The sequence below is a fragment of the Betta splendens genome, chromosome 8, assembly GCF_900634795.4.
Source record: "Betta splendens chromosome 8, fBetSpl5.4, whole genome shotgun sequence".
Lineage (NCBI taxonomy): Eukaryota > Metazoa > Chordata > Actinopteri > Anabantiformes > Osphronemidae > Betta > Betta splendens.
In genome coordinates this window covers 8,351,977-8,368,041 of record NC_040888.2, presented here as the reverse complement: position 1 = coordinate 8,368,041, position 16,065 = coordinate 8,351,977, and the positions used below count along the sequence as shown (strand labels likewise).

The window sequence follows — 16,065 nt, the reverse complement described above, 5'->3', positions numbered from 1 at the left end:
AGAGGTTTTTCACCACAATCACACTGTTTTCAGACTGTGGACAGGTTCGATCTTGTGGTAGTTATATTTAGAAATTTAAAACGTGATTATATGTAATAATAATAAATGTATTCATACATTTATCATGTGTTAGTGAATGACCCCAGTTTAAAAAAAGTTGCCTCTTCAGATGACTCTAGATTAGTTAAAAAACAAACTAAAAGAAACTAAAGGTTGAAAAACAAAGTATTTATTAAGTCATAATGTAAATGGTTTTACAGGTTTCAGCTTCAAAATAAAAGTCTGATCAACACTTATAAGAAGGTGCAAAATGTTTGTTTACGCCAAGAGACAGATGGGCTGCTGCTGTTAGTGAATCTTACTGTACATTGCTTTATCGACAAAGTCAATGTTTTAATATAAAAATGTAGTGCATTTTGAACACATTTCTTACTTTGAAATTAACACCGGAAACCTGGCAAGACAGCGATCTGATCGCTATCGGCCGACGCCTACCGACTGTAAACTCGGTAAGTAAAGAATTCGTTCAATATTACTCATAAACATAATATGTTTATATTGTTAAACATTTTTGTGTCCTCGGTCGCTTTGATCCTGTTCTGAGGCAGTGACTTCCTACGTCAGACATTCGTCCTTTGATTAAAAAGAAAAATCCGTTCTGACAAAGTTTGATGTGAAATGGCGGTTAACGTTAGCCTTAATGTGCCTACAAGGAAGTGAATCTTACTTCTCTGCACTGTCGACGTACACGCAGTATAAATACACATGTATAAATATGTACTACGTCTATACGCACTTTGGGAGATGCAGGGAAATAATCCAGATGTTGCTGTAAGTTGTTGTCAGTTTTATGTTTTTTTTAACCGCCCTTACGACTATTGAAGCCAGATGTTGGTTCAGTACTGGGCACTGGTGAGTGCTTTTGTTAGCCTCCTAAAAGAATAAAATAAGCCGTGTAAATATCAGAAGCTTATAAAAAACCTGACATTAAAACATATACAATACCTAAGGAACATAGTTTTTTTTCTTATTGGATAGTCATCCAACAAGAAAAGAATAAAATAAGCCTGTATGTAGCAGTTCTCAGAAGAGCCATTAACAGCTCTTAGTTTGGTTTGTAGAGTTAAACACCAATTTAGTTAGTTAGTAATAAAAGTGCTGCATGCTGTGTTTTTGCAGCTAAAGCAAACAGAAAGACACCAAGAGTCATTGTATACAGTACATTAACTTAATTATAACCTTTATTATGCTGCAGTGTTTTGTCACTGCTTCCTGGTGCCATAAATGTGCTGCCATCCTTTGTTATACATGAACTAAATTACCTGTAGCTTTTTGACAGGGTGCTGTCTTCAGCATTGTCTGTCTTTGTGCACTCTGTGGCCTACTTTAGATTGTGTCCCTTTTCCTTACTGAAAGCCTTTGGAATTTCATTAATCTGTGTGGGAGTACAAGAGAAACTGGCTCTGTGGAGCTGCTGACTGCATGCGCAGCTTAGCTAGAGGTTCCTCAGTCAAAGGTTTAAAGCGATCGCCGTGATCAAATGCAGTAATTTGACTCATTGCTGTGTCCATGCATTCAGCCATGCTTCCTTTCCTATTGCTGCTGCTGATACTTAGTACTGCTTTTGTACAGTATGAGTCTGTTTCTACAACCTGTAGACAGATCACAGGTTGTTGCCATGGCAGTAAACAGTTTCAATATCACAAAGGGGAGCAACTTCTTATTTGCTTATATCGGAGCTGCCTGTGTGGTATTCTGAATTTCCTGTGTGCTGTAGTGGTTATGATATGAGTGAGTTGTTTTGCTGTTAAAAAGAAAGGCAAGTGAAATTAGTATAGCTACGAAGATACAAAGTAAAGAAACAATAGCAAATTAAAATAAATGTGTTAAAAATAAAAACGAAGCCACTCACATTTACAATGGAGTGTGTGATTGGGTCAACTGTCTTTGCTGTTGTTTTGTTTAAATGTATCTAGAACTGTTTTCATGTCCGCCTATTGCAAAATTAATTGGTTAGATGTTTAAAGAAAGTATAGAACTCTTCACATAATAAAGCGTTGGCTCTTCCCAAAGAGCCAACAAAATTTATACATTATGTGGGTCTGTACACGTTTAGTGTTGTTCATTTAATAAGCACACTTCTTCTTTACCCGTAATTTAAAGTTGTTGCGAATCTATTATCCATTATTTGTAATTAACATAACAACCTGACCTGAAACAGAATATATTTGAGTGTAAATGTGCCTATGTGATATTCACAGGCTGCAGAGACATGACGTTATGCTTTTCTTACTGCCCATAGTCGATCATCAAAACAAACCCTCCTATAGTGGATGTATTCACCGTTAACAGGGAGTCAGCCAGCCCTGTTGGAGAGAGCAGAGGGGAGGGGGGAATATGGGGAAGTGAGATGCATTTCCCATAAGTTGGTGTCAGGCTGCTCCTCCCCCGGTTGGCTGAGAGCCAGCATCAGAGGCAGCGGCAGAGCCTGATACGCCACTGACAATCAGAGCTGCCAGCGCGAGGCAGACAAACACAGCACCTAGTTTTACTGATGTAGATACTGGGGGATAGAGGGCGGACGGGCAGGGGAGACATTGCAGGAGAGACCGGCATCCGTAAGTGAGTCTGAAAGCTTCTCGGGCTAACGTGCACACAGTTGTTGTTGTGGTTGTGTATACTGCAGTGGGGCTTTCTCTATTTCCTTTCCACGTAAATTCACTGGGGTGTGGTGTTTATGCTGGGCTTTCAGCGTAGCATGTTTAGGCGGAAGTCACAGCTGAATTGCTTCGATCGATGTCATTTTGCAGGGTATGAAGTGGTAACAAAAGGAAACAACATCACAAATTCTAAACAGCTTTTAATAACTTTTACCTGCAGGTTTTTTAAATTACTTATTGTAATCCAGAGCAAACCGTTTTTGGCAAATACTGGCAAAAATACTAATATTTAAATGTACACAAAAAAGCTGATTGGTTAGTTTTATGCCAAATGGATTGGATAACTTTAATGAACCCAGTACTGGAACATGCTGCAGCAGCATGCATGTGTGTGATGAACAATGCTGACTTACAGTCCTGCCGTGTTTTCTTGATCATAGCCTTCGAGCCACAGCCATTCAGCTGTCAAGGTCTTTATTGGGAATTCATCATAGTGTAATTTACTTCCTATGAGTAAAAAGGAGCACTTGCACGTAGCGACAGTTGCAACTGCCAAAACAAGGCAGGGCTCGAATTTCCTGTCTCTTCTGTCGACCGCAGAAGTTTTGGTTAAATCAGTGAGTAGCAGATCACAGAGCTCCTGAACTAACAGGGCACAGTCGAGTATGTTAATGCTTAAATGGGCTATAAACAAGCAGATGAAAATGCACTCAACTACAGAACAAACCCTGCCATTGTTTTACTGGAGGGTGCATTTGAGTTTATGAACTCCTCTGCATTGTTAAATTATATCTGTCGAATCAGGAAATTATATGATGAGCTTTATAGGTGTGGTGGAATTAGCAAAATGACCCATAAACGCTAAATAAAGATTTAGATGAAAAACCTTAATGTGACAGAGTCTCTTGTCCTCTTGCGTCATTGACTTATAGTTTGCTTGCGATGTTCTTTTTTTTTTCCTAGGTCCAGCCGTTAAAATGGCGGTGAGGCAAAGGATTTTCAACTCGACGGCACCTTTCTCTGGTTCACCCAAAGCTGAGCTTAAGGGGTCTTACCCATCCAGCTCAGCCCCTGACCAGGAGACAGAGGAGGAAGAAGAGGAGGGGAAGGACTGCAAAATGGGCATCACACATTTCTTCACATCACCGCTAATAAACAAAGTCCTGACACATGGAACTGCAGAGCAAGTGGGAACAATGCCATTGAAGACCTCAACCTTCATTGCTCAGGCTGAATGTAAATATGCCTGTTTGATTTGTTTCTTTACAACATAGTGATTGTGTTTAAAAAGAATTTGACATAAACGCTGATCCCCTCAGGTGAAACCCAGGACTCCCAGGAGTTTAGTCCGTCTTGTTCCGAGCGTTTATTTGTGCCCTCTCCCAACTGCTTCATCAGCAGGTATGACCTCAACTTACATCACTGCATGCCTATCACACCTCACGCTTGTTTACAGAAGCTACTCTGACTGGTTTAATGACACGCCTGGAATTAACATTGTTGGCACTTTTTCGCATCAGCGTTTGCCTAGAGAAGAACAATGTGGTGCATCCAACCACAGCCTCAGTCCAGGAGCCAAGAGTGTCATCAGGACGACTCACCCCCAAAAAGAAGAACAGAAAGAGACAGAGGCGTAAGGCAAGGAACAAATTAGAAACAGCAAAGAAGGAGAAGCAGCAAAACAGACACCGCCTACCTTCTGGAGTCCCTGAACAGGAGAGTGGAAGTTCTCAGGTCCAGATCCAGGTGAGGATCACTGTTATTCATCACATGTAACTTACACGTGTACAGTAAAGTATATATAGTACTATATAGTATTGTATATAGTATTAGTCTTGTATCATTAAGAGGTTTTTATTTGTGAGTCATCTTGAGGGATAAATTGAAACCGTCTTTGGCAGTTGGAGATTCAGTCTCAAGGCATGTAACATATTAATTTTCATGCTGTGGACGTGAATCACGCAGTCCAGACAATGTTGCCTCTTAATGTTTAGCCTGAATGTTTAGCCCCTGGGCAAATCCATGTGAGAATGTAAACACCATGTAGTCTAATTAACCATCCTGTTTGGTTGTTTTTACTTTAGGAGCACTTGCAATTTGGATCCAGTGACGAACTGAGTACTTCATGCTGTAGCAGCGTTGAAAGTTCAGAGGAGCAGGACAGAGGGCCTGCTCTCTACAGACGCTCGATCTACAGCACAGGCTCTAGCTGCACCCCTCTGCCATGGATGCAACTGAAGGTCTGCGAACCCTTCCCCAGACACCATTCCAGTGTCAAGTCCTATGGGGACTCAGACGACTCAGACTCCCACAGCAGCCTGGGAGACTGTTCGCTGGCCCTGGCCGGCCTCAGGGGCAATGTCAGTCAGGGAGACCGTTGCTATGCAGAGCCTTTTTCCAAAGACATAGTGAGGGAAGTAAGAGAGGAGGACGAAGAAGAGTTCTCAGCAGTTGATTCCGTTTGCAATGAGGGGATCATCTTTTACAATGATGTATGTTCCCCTGTACTTCAGCTTGCTTCCTGACTTACATCTGTTTATAATGTCAACCAAAGTAACTTGTTTATCACGTGTCTTAACAGAAAATCCAGCCTGTGGACTCTGAATACAGGGAGGGAAGAGAGTATGTCCTCACAAAGTTTATCAAGGAAGGGTCCTTTGGAGAAGTATACAGTGCAGAGGATATCAACACAGGCTTCAAATTTGCTGTCAAAAAGGTAAAGCAGAGCAAATCTGACACTGACACCTTTTTTCTATACACGTGCTATAGTGTGCCATGGTTTATCGTTTGTTCCATTGTTTTGTTCATAGATGACTCTGAAGAGATTCAGCAGCGAGGAGGTGGGTGCGTGGAGTGCCCTTAAATCTCCCCGTGTGGTGGAACTCTTCGGAGTGGTCAGGGAGGGACCTAACGTCATACTTTTGATGGACCAGAAATCTGGTAAACGCAGCACATTCTGTTTGTACTTACTGCTGCTGTTCATTTAGAGAAGGCCTAAAGTCGCTAAGTGCAAACACATGGACGTTAGGGGTGCTATAGGAATGTGGATGTGATTATTGTCACGTTATGGAGGTGGATGTGAATTATGCTCAGATTAGCCCAAACATTTATGAAGTGATATGTTTGATAATATGTATGTGTCTAATAATAAACACACCACATACGTTTGTCTTTAAACTCAGCTTCTGTTTTAGATGCGTCTTCGCAGATTAGATCTTATTCTTTGTCCTGCTCAAACTATACCTTTATTATTAATCCAGGCTCCTTGGGCCAACTAATAGTGGAGCGTGGCCGGCTGCCTGAGGATTTAGGCCTCCACTACATGTCTCAAGTGTTAACAGGAGTGGAGTACTTGGTGAAGAAAAGAGTGGCTCATCTAGACATAAAGGGTAGGTATACAAAACAGATATGTGGTTAAATGGTGAGATAATACACCATCAGTGTGGTGGTGTATTATTTAGTGTTGATCTAAAAAAAGTAACTAACAGGAAGGATTTATTTCAACTTGTGTTTAGTTTCGTAAAATTTTTGAGTTCAAGCCAAAGTTTAATTTTTCTTGTGTGGTCAAAGCAGTTATAAAAACAAAATGTGTCAGCTTGGGTTCTGTTTGTTGTTGTACCTAGTGGAAAACAAAAACATACAGGGAGAGTGAGTTGGCTTTCTAATTAGCTCTCACCACAGGATTTAGTGTATTTTTGCAGCTGTTGTGTGGAACACAAGTGTCATAGATACACAGATACAGATTTGATCTTCACCTGTGTGAAACCAGACTACCACAGAGAAGAGGACAGGCTGGGAATTTCCCACAGCGTGACTCACCACCGGTCTTTAGAAGCGGCGCATGCGCACGCAATCAGGAGAGCAAGAAAGGGAGCAGAGAACGGTGCGCGCACAGCGAGAGGGGGTGGGGGGGCAGTGAGAGAAGAAGAGAAAAGTAGAAGGACAGAGACATGGCAGATTGACCAAAGTAAAGTTGGGAAACTTAAAAACAAAAGGGGAACTGAGTTGGAGTAGGAGGAAAAGCAGACTGGAGCTGGAGAGGAAACGAGGAACGTGGCTGTGCTGCTACAGGCGCCACCTGGTGTCCATTAAACCTGAGAGAGTGAGGCAGTAACTAAATCTGTTTGCTGCTTGTTCATTCTCTCAATATTTATTCCCCCTTAAGGTGTTTTTACAACAGCTGCTGTCACAGACACCTTTATGTCTTATTTAATATGCCTGGTTTCTAACGCGGTCATAAATACTCTAGACTTTGAATAAACTGTTATAGTTGAAACTTATTCATCTTGTTTCCCACAGCTGAAAATGTTTTGCTGTCGGGGGACGGTAGAGATTGCTTCTTGTGTGACTTTGGTCATGCTGAGAGACTAAACAATTGGGGACAGGGCATCAGTGGATCCAATGGTAAACGTGTAACTCTGATGTATTTACAAGGAATTGTTGTTTATCCAGTAGCATGTCTGTAATTTGATGTTTTTCCTCAAACTCAACAGAGCTAAAGGGCACAGAGACCCACATGGCCCCTGAGGTTGTAAAAGGGGAACCACGCGGAGCTAAAGCAGATGTGTGGAGCAGCTGCTGTATGTTTCTGCACATGCTCAATGGGTGTCATCCCTGGACAACATACTATACCTGCAGGCTTTACCTGAAGGTAAACTTTAAAACTACACTACACGCATCTCATCACCTCTTCTCTGTATGGAAATAATAGCGTCTACTGTTTGTTATGGGTACAGATCGCCAATGAGCCTCCCCCTCTGAGAGAGATCCCACCTGACTGTAGCCGTCTCACAGCTGAGGTTATAAAGGCAGGACTTCAGAAGGATCCGGTCAAAAGGGCATCAGCGTCAGACCTAAAAGTGAAAACTGATATAGCTCTGAAAAAAGGTATGTAAGATTGCACTTAATGTGCAGGTAAATCGCTCAAAAATGTAAATGCTGTGTTGGTCTGTGTTAAACTCCAACTTTTAAGTGTCCTGTATTAAGTGTTAACGCTTTGTGTAATTGCAGTTGGAGGCCTCTCTAGCCCAGTAAGGGGACCCTACATTGAGCCTGTGTTTATTGCCAGCAAACCCCCAGACTCCCTGCAAATCTTGAATGGAAGTGTTGAGTATGAAGAGGAACAAAAACACCAGGAATCTGTGCAGAAGCCAGGCAGGTGGATCAAGAAGCTGTATAATGACAATGAAGCCTTGGAGGCTGAGTCTAATGACACAAAGCCACGCTCGCTTTGCTGTCCGCAAACTCTGAACTTGGAGTCAAACCACAAACGGGGCAACAACATCACCAAAATACCTGAACATGAGCTACTCAAAGGTGAAGTTGTATTTTATTAATTTATTTTCATTCTGCTTATTTTCCTGTGTCTAATTTAGTATATGTCTCAACAGATTTCTACTTGAGCAGTCTGTCCCAGCCCCAGTCTGCTGAGATGCAGGAGCAGCTCTTGTCTGGCCTCAGCAGTGACTGGGAGCCATGGGACAAAAAGGTACCTGAAAATAACTAGTGGAATCTCTTATTTGCACCTGCATCTCCCAGTTATAATGGAACCATATATGATGTGACAAACCCCTCTTGTTTTTTTGTTTAGCAGGACTCTGGCCGCTGGTCCCTGAGCCCAGTAGACAACTTAAGCTCTGGTGTCTTTTCCTACAATCAGTCAGATGTGCAGGTCTTCAGTATGGATTTGTTGGGTCACACGCAACTGCCACCACCCTGTTGTTTTGAAGGTAGAATGAAAAAAAACAACTGGTATTTAATGAACCAAAAAACTAGTTAGTCTATAACCCAATGTTAACATAGAATACAGTTTCCCTCACAGTATGTCTTTCTGTCTTAGGGGTGGATGTCTGCATAAGGGACTTCAACAGGAGAAGTATCCGGATCAGAGAGACCCGGCGGGTGAAGGTTGGCCACATCGCTACTGGAATCAGTGATCAGGTAGAGAGAGATCATATAGCAGCATCACACATTTAAACAGTAATTAATGCCAATGTGAACAAGTGCTTATGCACTGTAAGACAACACTTATTTAAAGCTTATCTATGTGTCGTCTCTAGATCTCAAGGAGGGTTTTCACTCTGGAGACGCAGCAGGGCCAACACATTGCTCATGATGAGGAGGTGCATGAGTCTGGTCTTGAGCTCAGCTGTGTTCCCGCTGACGACTTCAGCCCTTCCTGGAAGTGGAGGATAAGAAACGGCATACTGGAGACACGTTAGAGACCACTGCTCTCCTTCCCCATCGGCCAAAGTCTCTCCTCATCCGTTGGTCATTTTTCCTTGAGCTGATTTTAATGTAAATGCTCCTGCATTTCTAAAGCACCTTTCTACTTAGTGCTCTGTCATATACTGGTGACAGAACTGCTGTGCAGCTTATGCTGATACCATGCACAGCTTGGGGTTCAGTGTCTTGCCCAAGGACACTTGGGCTCATGACTTGGGGAAGCCAGGAATCAAGCCACTGCCTCTCCAATGCGACTTTTAACTTGTCTCTTTCTGTGAGGACCATATGTTTTATCTGTGAAACACTTTATTACATTGTGCCTCATGTTTAAAATACTGTGATGGGGTATTATCCCATCATTTAGCTTTTTTAGCTTATTGTAATATTTACATGTTCTAATTGTTTGTTGCATGCTTTCAAATAATCAATAAACTTTACTTTGTGTGGTATTTACCTAAAATTTATCATATGAAGTTACACTAAACTGCTATCACTTAGCAATAAATCTTTAAATATTATTGTGTTTACAAAAAATCAAAAATAGACCCTAAAGAATAGTGACTTACAAGTCTAACCTAAGCTGTATTGACATTCATTGATCTCTTTCTGGGTCATGACATTGTTCCCAGTGTAAAACATTAATGATGTGTTTCTTACTAAGGCATTTTATAAAATTATGGTCATGCAAATACAGTATAATAATACTTAATAACAATATTCTTCATTAAGTAATTATGGCTTATCACTTCATACAGTAAAAGTTAAAAGCTTTATTTTAACATACAGGTCACTGCAAAAGAGATTTTCAGAAACACATGGAAAAACTTTTTACTTTACAAATGTGATAGTAAAAAGTAAAAATCTGAGAATATCAAAGTGACTTGCGATTAAAAAAAACACCAAGGCACTGACAAACAAGGAAATCGTATGAAAAGCCTATTGTCGTGTAGATAAGATTGCAGTTGGAATAACTCACGTAAAAATACAGTACTTGGAAAAGGTGTAAAGTGAGGTAATCTGTGAGCAATCCAGTGCTTTCTGCATCTGCAGTGCAAATTCTTCCAACGACATCAGGAAGCATCGGTTCATGTATTGCGGCTCCATTCACAACACATTAAAAACCAAAAGTGAGACTTATAAGGAGCCACATTAGGTCGAAATGCCTGAAAACAGCATATGGCTAAATTTACTTTAAACTTTGTAATTTTCCTGAAATCACGTGACTTTTAACCATGGGATGATTGATGTTAAATGTAAACAACTTTGTATACAAGTGGCACTTTTATCATTTGCTAAAATACAGTTGAACTGTGTATTCATGAAAAAGAAACAATTACTTGGTATCGCCTATATCCAATTATAAGAAAAGATTTCCTCATTGTATAAATCATCCTTTTCATACATTTCAGAAACATTTGCAAAAATATCTTTAAATTGTTGGGTAATGACCACCTTCCCACTCACTTATTGCCAGCAGATCATTCCAGATTTTACACCAGTGAGCATTCACAAAATACATATGAAGATGGAATTTCTAGCATACAGACACCAGGATGATATGGATGGAGCTAAAGGGAAGAAAAGCAAGTTGAATGGAACCAAAGCTACCAGGAAAACAATGCAACGTAGAACCTCTTAACTTAATCACAACATATCGGTCCGTACATCATTTAGGACAAAAAACAGAATGTAGTGACTTATTGTTGTTTGTACCAAGTAAAAAATAAATTATTTTAAATCACTCCTCGACTGACAACCTCTCCACCACCCCCGTCTGTGCATACACCACTTGTGGCATAGGAATCATGAGTATGACAGTCCAACTCTTGAGCCCTCAAAGTGAAGAGGAGGTAAAAACAAAAAGGTGATTCTCCTTGTCCACATACAAGTTTCCATGCTCAACTTGTTCATGTCACTATAACTGTCACTAGAACTAGTCTCTCAGACTAGTTCTTTTTGCTTTTGTTCCTTTTCTCTGTTCACTTGCAGTTCTTCCCATCTTTCTCCTCTTCACACATCCCTTACATCTTACGAATGACTAGAACAGTGGTAAGAACACCGGCAAGGAAAACCCCCACCGTCTGCCATGTGGGAGTGCCAAAGTGGGAACGAATACCCTCCTATAAAACATAAATAGAAAGGTAGACAGTATATTAACATGTCTTATTAGAATTAATAAATTATGTTTTCTAGCTGCAGAGTTCAATAGCTTCTTACCCAGCCACCTTGCTCTGAGATCCAATTGATCACATATTCTCGGAGGTAGTCAAGGGTCCAGCTGATGATAGTCCTGATTATATCAGGAATATGGGTCACAAGAGCCTGAGACGGTGCAAAATGAAATTATTATATTTATTTAAATAAATAAATATTTTATTTGTGTAGCAGCTTAACTTACTTTGATGACAAGTCGACAGGCAAAGTAGAAGAGTGCCACCACCCTGCCCCAGTTAAATCTTCCATCTGAGAAAATCTCGAAGGCGACTTTCATGAAAATTTCTTTTGTGGGACTAAGTGACGAGTCATCAATCATACTGGAGAAAACATTACAGTTATTGGTAAAACTTGTCATTTAATATTTCAGACCTTCAATCTGATGAACAAACACAAACTTTACCTTTGAAGTTCAGCATTTGCATCCAGCTCATCGCCAATCTGCTGCAGGCAGTGGGCAAGCCTCTTGTGGTCATCAGACAGTTCTCCTCCACCGAGCTGCTGCCTGGTCACTACAGCTTTGCCACCATCGCCATCATGCTTCTGAATCCGCTCATAGATGAAGCTGCACAGGCAGACACAGATTGAGAAAGACTCATTTGCCACTACACGTATAAGAGGAAGAAGTGTACAGCATTTACTTACTTCTTTAACAAAACAGCTCCTACTTCCAGTATCTGCTCTTTGGCATTTCCTGAAAAACAAACAACAGCGATTTTAAATAACTAGATTTTTCGTGCTCTGAATAAAACGATGGTTGTACTTTCGCTATAATGTTTACGGCGTAATAAAGGACAAGACCATATTTTATTGACTGATAGTGCGGATTTACATGTTCGACCGGTTTTTATTTCCGCTGTGTTCCTGTACAGAAAGACTCTGTGAGAGAACAACAACGCACAGAGGACGCACACAACAAAACAGGATGCTACTTGTTAGATAGCGCAACTAAATGTTCCTCCTTCAGTTAACGTCATTTTTCCTGAGTTGCACAATGTGATGGATAACAATAAATAAACTAATCTACGTAGAAACGACCGAGGTAGAAGATTAGGCTGTATACTTACACATGTTTTATATTATTTTAAGCACAATAGCTAACTCAATGTTTCAACGGTATCTGAGTAGCCTTTCAAGCTAGCGCTAAAAAGAAGCGTAAAGAAGCGAAAGTAACGTTACGCTAACATGTAGCTGTTTTGCTAATCACAACTCAGTTACTCTTAGTATAAACAAACAAACTACAGCCACCAAATAAGACCCAAATAATAAAGTGTGAGATCATCTGTTTCTTACTAATTGTTCGCGACGTTGTCACGAACTAATTTATGTTCAAATATTGCTGAGTCTTACTGGTACCTTGATCACCTCCTCCTGGGTTTGAGGCCATCTTGTTGACTGTTTAGATCGCTGTACTTCCGTTACTGGTAATCATGTGACGACACGTATTTTTTTGCGGGAAAAGCAATTGCATTTAATCGATTTCACAATCCCCACGAAGTTTGACGTAATACGGTGAATTGAAATCAGCGGTGATGACTTTGGTCAAAATGGTATAGGTTTATAGATGTAAAACTGTGTGCCTCGCCTTTTCGCACGCGTCACTTCCGGTGTATCGCTGTCTTCCGTCCGTGGCGCGCATGTTCCGGCCTCTTTACGACTCGGCTGGCAAAGATGGCGGATGTACAAGTACGTTAAGCAAAACGGCGTGGTGATTTTAAGTAGTTATTAATAGGGTTAAATAGCATAATTAGCCGTACGATGATAAGTCTGTGTCTTAGCTTGTTTTTTAATCCATGTCCTGTGACTTCTAAAACTGCCTCCGAGATGTTACAATTAACGATTGTTGTCGTTCTCTATATCCTCGTGTGCCGTTCTGTTAGCCGGCATGCTAACATTTTAGTTAGCCTAGCCCGCTGACTTGTGGCCTGTCCACATAAAAGGTGTTTTGCATTTATTTTAGAGATGGCCAGCCACAATAAGACTCATCCAGAGAATATACATACATGTCGTGCCAATATACGTTTTACTAAGAGGAAGCGGTAGTTACCGAGCCCATACAGCAGTATGTGAAAAGGCATGGTCTTGAAGCATGACTTCGTAGCTTGGCGTTAAACTCAATCATTTTTCTCCACAGACCGAGAGGGCTTATCAGAAGCAGCCCACCATCTTCCAGAACAAGAAGCGTGTTCTTGTAGCTGATGGTGGCAAGGAGGTCAAGGAAAAGCTCCCCCGTTACTACAAGAATGTCGGGCTGGGCTTCAAAACCCCAAGAGAGGTAAACCATGGTTTCTGTTGGGTTATTAATGAGTTTTTATCTAAATGCAAGTGATGTTTTTCTCACGATGGTCTTCCTAACCTGTACGGTTCTGACGATAATGCCTATTGGCAACGCTGATGCAGCAGAAGCGTTTAAGCAAGTTTATGTAAACTAGGCACCCTTCTAATGTTCCTGTTTCCTCCAGGCTATTGAAGGCACTTACATTGACAAGAAATGCCCCTTCACTGGAAATGTCTCCATCCGTGGCCGTATCCTCTCCGGTCAGTTTGTTAATGTGTTTTCATGAACACATGCATTCTTTGTTTGCTGTAACAACCTGCTGTGGTTTAATTCCTCATTTCTGCATTTAATCCTCACCAGTCTCTGTAGACTATGACCATGACTATGGTGCATATTTGTCACTCTTCTGCAAATGATGTTTTTCTCACGATGGTCTTCTTAGCCCTGTGGGCTTTGACGACAGTGCCTATTGGCATTACTGATGTAGTATAGTGACCAAACTGGAAAAATTCAAAACTGATGCTCCAAGTGCCTTTTTCTAACGTCTGTGTAATTCTGATCTACTTAAAAGGTGTGGTCACCAAAATGAAGATGCAGAGGACCATTGTTGTTAGACGTGACTACCTGCATTATATTCGCAAATACAACCGCTTTGAGAAGAGGCACAAGAACATCTCTGTACACCTGTCACCTTGCTTCAGGTACTACACCTTTCATGTTTAGAGCTAGTGAAACATAATGGCGTATTAGTGCATAGTGTTGACTATCCAGTTTATGACTTGGAAGCTTCACAGGAAGTGTATAAAGGATTTAGTAATTCCCTTCAGACTCTTGCTTCAAATATGCAATTTCTTATGAAAATTCAGTGCAGTTCTGCTGTTGCTACCAAACCAGGTTGAAGTAATCACCAGTTTGAAGGCATTTGATTGGTGGATTAAGTTAGATGTCTTAAGTGAGCAAACGTATTTTGCTGCAAATGATGTTTTTCTCACGATGGTCTTCCAAGCTCAAGAGGCTCTGACGACATTGCCTTTGGCAAACGCTGATGCAGCTTAGCTTTACACATCCTCCAGCTCCAATAATCTAGCTATCGGTTTGGCAGGAAAATGCCCCAGTCATCAGCTAATGATTGTCCTGTTTGTTCTGCAGAGATGTGTCTGTTGGAGACATTGTGACTGTTGGAGAGTGCCGGCCTCTCAGCAAGACCGTGAGGTTCAATGTCCTCAAAGTGACAAAGGCCGCTGGAGCCAAGAAGCAGTTCCAGAAGTTTTAACTGACCATGAACAGGAAAGCTTCTCCCTGGTTAAGTTGTCACTGTCAAATAAAAAAAATCTTGTTTAAATTGTCTTTTGATTTGTTTCCTACTTGCATATGCGCGGTCGGTTTTCCTTTCCCTGGTGTCTGACACCTTAAGTTACCTCATCAATGGCCACAAGATGCTGCAGTTGATCATTTGGAAGATAAAGTTTAGTCTAACTTGTGCCTTCATGCTCAGAAAGAAACACAATGAGGTTGAAAATATTTTGCCCATTGGGAAATGTTACCTTTTAAAATGAAACCCTAGCAACTGTGTGGTGTTCTGATGTACTGCAGGCTTCGTCAAAGTAACTAAGCTGAAAGCCTCTTAGTAAGTTGCCACCACTTGTTTTCTCCAGACTACCTCTTTTTTTGAGTTCACCAATGGTAAAAAATACACAGAACAACTATATCAGAATAAGCTTTATTGGCTATGTTTGCACAAGACAAACTATTAATTGAAAGCGGTCAAACTATCTTTACTCTTTTGGAATGGAACATTATTTAAATATTAACTACAGCCCACTGTCACATATGGTGATTGCACTGAGTCCTTGCTCTATGTGAGTGACAAGCTCAGAGACAACCTGGTGGAAGAAGCTTATTCTGTGTGGTGATGGTAGGAGTTAAAACAGTTTATGGGTTGTTAGCAGTGATGCTGACAGCCTGTCTTCCGAGACTGGGCTGGTACAGGTGTTGGATAGAAGGAAGCTCAGTCCTGATCTTTCCTGCTGACCAGACCACCTGCTGCAGTCTGTGGCTGAACCAAACTACAGGGTAATGGCGGTGTAGAAGATGGCAGCAGATTGAACTTCCTGTCTCATGAAGTGCAGCCTTTGGTGGGACATTCTCTGCACAGTGTCTTTGTGGGGGGGGGATTCAGGTCCTAGAAACCTGAATGAGTCCACAGTAAACGCTGTTATTGTGGATGGGGAGGGCAGACAGTTCCTCCTAAATTCCATCATCATCTCAACAATCTTAAGTGTGTTGAGCTCCAGCTGGTTCTGCACCACCCACTGGCTGTATGCTGACTCATCAATGACCTGGATCAGCCCAACATGACAGCCATGTTGTCTGCATACTTCTAAAGTGTCACAGACGGGTTTCCTGAGGTGCAGTCGCTAATGTACAGGAAGAAAAGCTGTGGGGAGGGGACGCACCCCTGCGGAGCGCCAGTGCTGATGGAGCAGGTGCCAAATGTGTTGCTTCCCAGTCTCACCTGCTGCCTCCTGTCAGGAAGCTCCTGAGCCACAGGTTAAACTAACTGTCCACAGTAAAAGAGAAAGCTGGGGCTTAAAGATTAGAAGGAAAATTAAATAATCTGAATAAATAAATAAAAAGCAAAATTAGACAGTTGATAGGATATTCAAAAAAGTTTAATAATCCCAGAGG

At 41.3% G+C, this 16,065-nt stretch overlaps 3 protein-coding genes and 3 non-coding genes across 10 annotated transcripts; 5 read left to right on the top strand and 1 right to left on the bottom strand.

The window, feature by feature from the left end:
• Nucleotides 1-398: 398 nt before the first annotated feature.
• Nucleotides 399-9,334, top strand: map3k14a (mitogen-activated protein kinase kinase kinase 14a). Of its 4 annotated transcripts, none has more exons than XM_029159300.3 (16): nucleotides 399-509; nucleotides 3,624-3,896; nucleotides 3,980-4,061; nucleotides 4,181-4,406; nucleotides 4,745-5,152; nucleotides 5,242-5,376; nucleotides 5,471-5,600; nucleotides 5,921-6,049; nucleotides 6,960-7,064; nucleotides 7,154-7,311; nucleotides 7,397-7,547; nucleotides 7,671-7,976; nucleotides 8,051-8,148; nucleotides 8,251-8,389; nucleotides 8,500-8,600; nucleotides 8,720-9,334. In XM_029159300.3, exons 2-16 carry the CDS (start codon nucleotides 3,638-3,640, stop codon nucleotides 8,879-8,881), a joined length of 2,589 nt encoding a protein of 862 aa, XP_029015133.1. In that variant the 5' UTR covers nucleotides 399-509; nucleotides 3,624-3,637; the 3' UTR covers nucleotides 8,882-9,334. The 4 variants fall into 4 exon arrangements, with proteins under 4 accessions (XP_029015133.1, XP_055366855.1, XP_029015134.1 ...); XM_055510880.1 differs by lacking the exon at nucleotides 399-509 and adding an exon at nucleotides 2,464-2,618 and having other exon boundaries at nucleotides 8,254-8,389; XM_029159301.3 differs by lacking the exon at nucleotides 399-509 and adding an exon at nucleotides 2,464-2,618.
• Nucleotides 9,335-9,635: 301 nt separating this feature from the next.
• Nucleotides 9,636-12,615, bottom strand: LOC114860604 (apoptosis regulator BAX-like). Of its 2 annotated transcripts, none has more exons than XM_055510881.1 (6): nucleotides 12,450-12,615; nucleotides 11,745-11,793; nucleotides 11,503-11,664; nucleotides 11,284-11,419; nucleotides 11,103-11,207; nucleotides 9,636-11,005 (listed from the first exon to the last, which is right to left on the bottom strand). In XM_055510881.1, exons 1-6 carry the CDS (start codon nucleotides 12,484-12,486, stop codon nucleotides 10,907-10,909), a joined length of 588 nt encoding a protein of 195 aa, XP_055366856.1. In that variant the 5' UTR covers nucleotides 12,487-12,615; the 3' UTR covers nucleotides 9,636-10,906. The 2 variants fall into 2 exon arrangements, with proteins under 2 accessions (XP_055366856.1, XP_029015137.1); XM_029159304.3 differs by having other exon boundaries at nucleotides 12,456-12,612.
• Nucleotides 12,616-12,632: 17 nt separating this feature from the next.
• On the top strand, nucleotides 12,633-14,719 carry rps11 (ribosomal protein S11). Its single transcript, XM_029159305.3, has 5 exons — nucleotides 12,633-12,785; nucleotides 13,234-13,374; nucleotides 13,562-13,637; nucleotides 13,949-14,078; nucleotides 14,527-14,719. The coding sequence occupies exons 1-5, from the start codon at nucleotides 12,771-12,773 to the stop codon at nucleotides 14,648-14,650; spliced, it is 486 nt and encodes a 161-aa protein (XP_029015138.1). The 5' UTR covers nucleotides 12,633-12,770; the 3' UTR covers nucleotides 14,651-14,719.
• Nucleotides 13,420-13,503, top strand: LOC114861221 (small nucleolar RNA SNORD35). Its single transcript, XR_003786764.1, has one exon. It is a non-coding gene; the product is annotated as a small nucleolar RNA SNORD35 (small nucleolar RNA).
• Nucleotides 13,785-13,868, top strand: LOC114861222 (small nucleolar RNA SNORD35). Its single transcript, XR_003786765.1, has one exon. It is a non-coding gene; the product is annotated as a small nucleolar RNA SNORD35 (small nucleolar RNA).
• LOC114861223 (small nucleolar RNA SNORD35) lies at nucleotides 14,349-14,432 on the top strand. The gene has a single exon (XR_003786766.1). It is a non-coding gene; the product is annotated as a small nucleolar RNA SNORD35 (small nucleolar RNA).
• Nucleotides 14,720-16,065: the final 1,346 nt, after the last annotated feature.

Excerpts from the sequence above, each read along its gene's own strand:
- map3k14a (XM_029159300.3), top strand. The coding sequence starts at position 3,638 with ATGGCGGTGAGGCAAAGGATTTTCAACTCGACGGCACCTTTCTCTGGT. Across the intron at positions 5,601-5,920 it reads TTTGATGGACCAGAAATCTG|GCTCCTTGGGCCAACTAATA; the intron begins GTAAACGCAGCA and ends TTATTAATCCAG. Across the intron at positions 7,977-8,050 it reads TGAACATGAGCTACTCAAAG|ATTTCTACTTGAGCAGTCTG; the intron begins GTGAAGTTGTAT and ends ATGTCTCAACAG.
- LOC114860604 (XM_055510881.1), bottom strand. The coding sequence starts at position 12,486 with ATGGCCTCAAACCCAGGAGGAGGTGATCAAGGTACCA. Across the intron at positions 11,420-11,502 it reads GCAAATGCTGAACTTCAAAG|TATGATTGATGACTCGTCAC; the intron begins GTAAAGTTTGTG and ends TGTTTTCTCCAG. Across the intron at positions 11,006-11,102 it reads TCTCAGAGCAAGGTGGCTGG|GAGGGTATTCGTTCCCACTT; the intron begins GTAAGAAGCTAT and ends TATGTTTTATAG.
- rps11 (XM_029159305.3), top strand. Across the intron at positions 13,638-13,948 it reads CCGTGGCCGTATCCTCTCCG|GTGTGGTCACCAAAATGAAG; the intron begins GTCAGTTTGTTA and ends TCTACTTAAAAG. Across the intron at positions 14,079-14,526 it reads CACCTGTCACCTTGCTTCAG|AGATGTGTCTGTTGGAGACA; the intron begins GTACTACACCTT and ends TTTGTTCTGCAG.